General features: G+C 42.7%; 1 protein-coding gene across 1 annotated transcript; it reads left to right on the top strand.

The window, feature by feature from the left end:
• Positions 1-3,546: 3,546 nt before the first annotated feature.
• On the top strand, positions 3,547-5,050 carry LOC147606965 (xyloglucan endotransglucosylase/hydrolase 2-like). The gene is made up of 4 exons (XM_086791324.1): positions 3,547-3,773; positions 3,891-3,991; positions 4,118-4,311; positions 4,563-5,050. The coding sequence occupies exons 1-4, from the start codon at positions 3,560-3,562 to the stop codon at positions 4,903-4,905; spliced, it is 852 nt and encodes a 283-aa protein (XP_086647450.1). The 5' UTR covers positions 3,547-3,559; the 3' UTR covers positions 4,906-5,050.
• Positions 5,051-6,994: the final 1,944 nt, after the last annotated feature.

Below are 6,994 nucleotides of genomic sequence, written 5' to 3'. Positions count from 1 at the left end.
ATTGTATCTGGCACCTTGTTTCGTGGGCTGTATAGGCTCAATTCTTATGACAAGTGTGTGGAAGATTCAGCAAATGCAGTTTCGGATGAAAAGGCAGTTTCAGATGCAAAACTATGGCATGCTCGTTTTGGTCATCTGAACTTTGCTAGTTTGCTGCGTTTGCAGAAATTTGATATGGTTGCTTCATTGCCCCCTCTTGAGGCACCATTAAAACATGTTTGTGAAGGCTATATTTTGGGCAAAATGCAGCGTTCTGCGTTTCCAAAGGATGGTTCTGTGCGGGCCACTCGCAAATTGCAACTTGTACATAGTGATGTATGTGGGCCTATGCAAACTCCGTCATTTGGTAAACACTTGTACTTCGTGACTTTCATTGATGATTACTCAAGGCATGCATGGGTATATCCACTAAAGGCAAAGCCCGAAGTGTTTTTGTGCTTCAAACAGTTTTTTCTTATGGTTGAAAATGTATCCAATTGTACTGTGGGCACCCTCCGTTCTGATTGAGGGGGGGAGTACATGTCTAAAGAGTTTGATGCATTTCTGGCTAGTCGTGGGATAAAACACCAATGTACAGTGACGTATACCCCTCAGCAAAATGGTGTTGCTGAGAGGAAGAACAGGTCACTTATGGAGATGGCACGATGTATGGTCAAGAGCCAAGCTTTGCCACATGCGTTTTGGCTTGAGGCTGTCATGTGTGCTGCATATGTACTCAACAGGTGTCCCACTAAGGCCTTGCAGTCTATTACTCCATATGAAGCTTGGCATGGCAGGAAACCTTCTATTGGTCACTTGCGTGTCTTTGGTTGCTTGGCCTATGCAATAACGCAGAAAATTGGATGATAAGGCTGTCAAATGCATTTTTGTTGGTTACAGCGCTGAGAGCAAGGGTTACAGATTGTATCATCCGTAGTCAAAGCGTATCTTGATTAGTCGAGATGTTGTTTTTGTGGAAGATGCTGTGCAGCCTTTGTTATCATGTACCAAAGAGACAGGTGTGAGCTCACGGGATGTATTTGATACATTGTTGCCTCTGTTTACACTGTTTACAGGTGGGAATTCAAATGTAAGTCCTAATGAGGCAAATATTCAGCCTATGCAGATTTCAAACGACATCATAGATCAGCTTATTTCTGATGCAGATTTACAGGATGTAATTCATGAGGATAGGGTTGAAAATGAGCAAGCTAGAGGTATGCCTAAATGGCTGGTGCAAACCTTGCGTGATAGTAAGATTGATGCACCTATGACTAGTCGTACTCGTTCAGGTTTTCAGCATGCCTCTTATACATCAGATTGTTATGCTTTGGCTGTGTCTAGTATGTGTGAAGAGGAAGAACCTCTTTCATTTGATGAGGCACAAAAATCAAAAAATTGGTTGGCTGCAATGCAAAGTGAATATGATGCTATAATGAAGAATGGTACATGGTCTTTGTGTGATTTGCCTATTGGTAAAAAGGCCATTGGATGTAAGTGGGTTTTTTAAGTTGAAATGAAAGCTAGATGGCAGTGTTGATCGCTATAAGGCTAGGCTTGTTGCAAAGGGTTATGCTCAAGAAAAGGGCATTGATTTTGATGAGACCTTTGCTCCCACTTGTCGTATGACTACCATTCGTAGCATTTGTGCATTGGCAGCTCATAATGGTTGGAATGTACATCAGTTGGATATAAAGACTGCATTCTTGAATGGAGATTTGCATGAGGAGGTGTATGTATCGCAGCCTCGTGGTTTTGTTCAAAGAGGGCAGGAAAACAAAGTGTGCAGGTTAAAAAAGGCTTTATATGGTTTAAAACAAGCTCCACGAGATTGGTATGAAAAGATACATGCATATTTGACTGCACATGGTTTTCAGAAAAGTCCAATAGAAAGCACTTTGTATGTTAAACGTGTGGATGATGTACATCTAATCATTGCTCTCTATGTCGATGACATGCTGCTCACAGGACCAAATGAGAGTCATATTGCTGATTTTAAGGCTGATTTGAATGCCTCTTTTGAGATGTCAGATTTGGGGCATTTGCATCATTATTTGGGGATACAATTTAAGCAGTGTGATGGAGGTATTGCTTTGTGTCAGACAAAGTATATTGAGACATTGTTGCGGAGATTTGGCCTTGAAGACTGTAAGCCTATTGCTACTCCAATGGAGACAGGTTTGAAGTTGAGTCTTCATGATGCTGGAGATCACTTTGATGTCACACTCTATCAGACAGCTGTTGGATGCCTCATCTATGTATGCATTACGAGGCCGGACATTCAGTTTGCAGTCTCACAGGTGAGCAGGTTTACGCATAGCCCAGGGTCTCAGCATTGGAAGGCAATTAAACGCATCTTTCACTACTTGAGTGGCACCATACATCTTGGGTTGTTTTATCCCAAGGGGGGATCGTTGCCACTAGATTTGCATGCTTTTTCGGACTCAGATTGGGCTGGTTGCTATGACACAAGAGTGGTCATTGGCTAACACTAGCTCCCCATTTTCCTGTAGGGATAGGAAAGGCCTCCTCATGGCCTTTCCCTACACCTTCAAAATCGGCCTCTGTGCTTGTAAAAAGTTAATGGAAACCCTTAGAAAAACATTTTAGGTGTATAAATATTTTGGATACATATCAAAGCCAGAGGAGAACGTGGTGGCTAGAGGTGGGGGTAGGAGGATGGTGTGCAAGGTGTGCGTAACAGCCTAGTGTAGGTAGACCGTAGACGAGTAGGCAGAGGGCACTTGTGACTCAGTTGTGAGTTGACGGTGGTGAAAAGCAGGCACAGCTGGCGGTATGTGATTAGAAACGGCCGACGAAACAGCTTGTATACAGAACGGGAATGTTTGGGCTAACTCGGGTGTTTTCCTAACTCGGGTTAGCTGTAAGCTTAGTTGTTGAATAATTTATTATTCGCTGGTGGACTATATATATATATATCTATGGCCTAGTTGAATAGTTTATTATTTAATATATGTATGTATATGTATTATACAGGAATTTTACATATGAAGGAAAAAAAATAACGTTAGCATTATATTTCACAAACGTACAGCGAGAATCGAGATGCGTTTTGGCGTCCTACGTGGAAGAATCGTTTTGCCTCGCGGACGCCAGGCTGGCCCGTGCATGAAAAGGCCGCCGAGCGAGATTTCGAGGATCTTTTGTGGGGCTGATAGTGACACGTGTGACCACGACTGCTTACGTATTCGCTCCAGTTGTGCCAGCAAGGATCCGGAATCCGACCAAAGCTTTGCCAAACCACGCTGAGCTGGTTGCCTTTATGGCAACGGGTCCCAGCTATACTTTGTCTGGCCCAATGATGAGATGATTGCGTGGCAAATTAAACGTAGTATTGAAGTTTCAAAGCCTTTTTTGGCTGACTCGGATTTGCGGCTATGGTAAATTTTTTGTTGTGATTTTCGCGAGACGCGTGTCAGAAGATACATTCTTCTGTAGTTTACGTGGCGGAGGACCTGTGGGTGCTGAGCTGCCACCGTGCTCGGCTGCATTTCCACAGAGGTCGTGTCTATGCTCCCAAGCTGCTATATATATATACGTCTTTCTCTCCGCATTACCTATGATTCACACACAACAACCTACCCTGTCTTTGCTCTTCCTCATAGCTCCCATCATGTCGCAGCGCCTGCTCTGGCTTCTCCTCTCTCTTTCGCTGCCTGTCCTCACCCTCTGTAGCGACTTTCAACAGAGCTTTGTGGTGAATTGGGCGCCCTCCAATGTGAAATTCTTAGGCGCCGGCCAAGAGCTTCAGCTTGTTCTGGATGAGTTCACTGGTACGCTTACTTACCAGCTTCCATCCGGCCCATAATCTGCACGTTGAATTCTACATTTTTCTCTCTAATTCAAAGCATGCATAACTTAAAGTGTAATTTGTCTTCTAATTCTTTCAGGTTCTGGTTTTGCTTCAAAGGAGAGCTACTTGTTTGGTAATATCGATATGCAAATCAAGTTGGTTCCAGGAGATTCTGCAGGGACGGTGACCGCCTACTATGTAAGCAGCTTTTATCCTTTTGAAGCATATATGATCATGGTAGGTATACCATGGGGTATACCGTGGTGTTAGTCGACATTGTCTCTCCTTGTATGAAATTCTGACACCATTTGCGATGACAAACAGCTCTCTTCGGAAGCTGCAAACCATGATGAGTTAGACTTTGAGTTTTTGGGCAACTCAACGGGCGAGCCTTATATCCTTCAAACGAATGTGTTTTCCAATGGAGTGGGCGGGAGGGAGCAGCGAATCTACTTGTGGTTCGACCCTAGTGCCGACTTCCACAGTTACTCCATAGCCTGGAGCAAGCAGAGGATTCTGTAAGTGTATGCAGGCAATGTCTTCCTGTCATTGTATTTCCTCGCATTCTACCATGCCTAATTGGTGTTTTTATAAGTGTTAAATAGTGCGTATTAGCATGTATGGGAACCATAATTATGCATGGCAGCATGCATGGATGTTCTGAGCGTCGACAATGAAATGTGGTGGTATATCTATATGTGTGTGTGTGTGTAAATACATTTAGGGGCATTAGCGTGCCTCATTGGCTTATGCGACCTTAATTATGCAGCTTCATGGTGGATGGCACGCCCATCCGCGTGTTCTCCAATAACGAAGCCGTGGGGGTGCCTTACCTCAGCAAGCAGCCCTTGCGGGTTTTCTCGAGCCTATGGAACGGCGACAGCTGGGCTACACGTGGAGGTCTTGTGAAGATCAACTGGGCTCACGCCCCATTCATCGCATCGTACAGAAACTTTCAAGCTACCGGCGGTAACGAGTTGACGGCCGACACCCTGGATACGGGAATTCTCGACAAGCTGCAATGGGTGAAGAAAAACTTCATGGTCTACGACTACTGCACCGACCGTGCCCGTTATGCGAGTAGCCCTGCAGAATGCAACCGGGAAGTGTAGTGCATAACTCCCGTAATGCTACGTTGCTTGATAATGTAAATATACAGTCGTGTGTTTAGTGAGGTAACGATTGGTGTGCTGAGTGTTGTAAATGTGCGGATCAGTTTCTGTTTTTAATGCAAATATAGTTGATTTCGTGTGTAAACTTCGTCTACACTCTTAGCTTCTGTTTTTAATGCAAATGCAGTTGATTTCGTGTTTTTAATGCAAATGCAAATGCAGTTGGTTGGTAAGGGAGCAAACGTGTGCTTAATAGAATAGAAGAATATATGTGCTCTCATTGTGGCTACTTTATGTTGGGGTTAAGTAAAAATAATTTGGAAAAGATTCGTTCTTTGCTCATTCATGAGTGAAACCTATGAGCATAATAATATTTTTTGATGACCAGAGAAGTACCAGGTTGTGAACACGAGAAAATTGTTAAGAAAATTGTGAACACGAGAAAGATCATGCAGGAGGCTCATAACAATCAAGATGACTCATGATGCTAATCTCCACACTAATGCAAGATAGACATGGTAGGCCAATCAATCTCTATTGCGATGTGTTGTCAACAATAAAATGAAAGGCTTTTTTGTGCAAACGATATATATATATATATATATATTTCCAAAAATGGCTTTATAGCTTTACATCTTACATCTTCATACTCAAACCCAACTCCAAAAGAAAAACCTTTAACTTCTACATCTCCATGTTGAGAAAATCACATATTAAACACCATTTGCCATCTTCCATCACAAAAGAAGACTGTTTCTAGGAGAGTTGGTAACCAAGATAGATACATGCTTCAATTATGGCTTTAGTTGTGCACCCTTTGGGAGATTGTTTCTCCAAGATGTCTCTTTTCTTAGTCCATATTTTCACTACTGGTTTGGTTCCCAAAGGGTTCTCAATGAAGGCCACATAAGTGTATATGATTTTCTTCCTTTGAGGTTCTACCTTTTGGTCTTTGGCCCAAAATCCATAGCTTTTGGCTTCAGATGTAACCGTGTAATACCTTGAAACATAAAGAGAACTTGTTAGGATTTACCAAATATGTATGAGAGTCACCCAAAGAAGTATAGGGGTCAAGCTATGCCAATTTGTAATGCTTGGATAATCTCAACCATCTCATCCTTATTCAGCTTATTCGCATAGTATACAGACCAACAAATGTATATAGATTTATTCATCAGCTTTGTCACCCACCCCTATATTGGTTTCTTTTGAAAAACTATACAAGTTTTGGTATTCCATATCTCCCATAGACAGCATAACCTGATTATGTTGAAAACTAGATCAACAGCTTCATTTACTGATTGTCCATCTTCCTAAGATTCATTCCCCCCACTGGCCTTGTATACATGTGCTACAACAAACCCATTGCCCAATTATGTACCATGTCCCTCTAATAGTAGGATAGTCCCAAAAAGCATGTTTTCCATCTTCCAGGGCTGTCTTGCACACTTGGGACAACATCCCCATTGGTGAAGTTTTTCTGAAGCAGCTTGATCCCAATGGGTAGGGCCCACATACATATCCTCCAAGGAAAGACCTGGGATTTTGTAGAGGTACCTATCTCCCATATTGCTTTCCATCTCCTTCTCCAGCTGTTTGGGCTCCAGTTTACCCTCCAAATTTTTACAGTAGTCCACATTCACCTCACTTTTTGTCAACTCCTTATATCAGTCTTTGGTTACCCCTTCATTCAATTTCACACCATTGTACCAAGCCCAATCCTTTATCCAACATGATTCATCAAAAGCTGTAGATGTCCATCCCCTTTTGTACCTCAGCCAACTAACTAATTGCCCTTCCCTTGAAGACAATCCAAACTCATCTTCTAACTGTTCAAGCTCCTTCCACTCCACTGTTGTCCCATCCCAACAGTCAGCTAGTCTCCTTAGTCCATTATTGTTTAAAGTTTTAGCTACTATGGGATCTAGAAGGGCGAAAGGAGGGTTAAATTTGTGAGTCCATCAGATCCTAGGCTCAACAGAGAATTCCGTGATGCTCTGCAACATCCATCCCAAACCATTAGCCCCAAAACCTCTTTCCATTTGTGGCATAGCATTCTACAACAAAGGGATCTTGTGACTTTTAGGGG

The sequence above is a fragment of the Cibotium barometz genome, chromosome 56 (genome assembly GCF_041138505.1).
Source record: "Cibotium barometz isolate CiBa-2024 chromosome 56, ASM4113850v1, whole genome shotgun sequence".
In the NCBI taxonomy this organism is placed as follows: Eukaryota; Viridiplantae; Streptophyta; class Polypodiopsida; order Cyatheales; family Cibotiaceae; genus Cibotium; species Cibotium barometz.
This window is presented reverse-complemented; position numbering and strand designations above follow the sequence as displayed.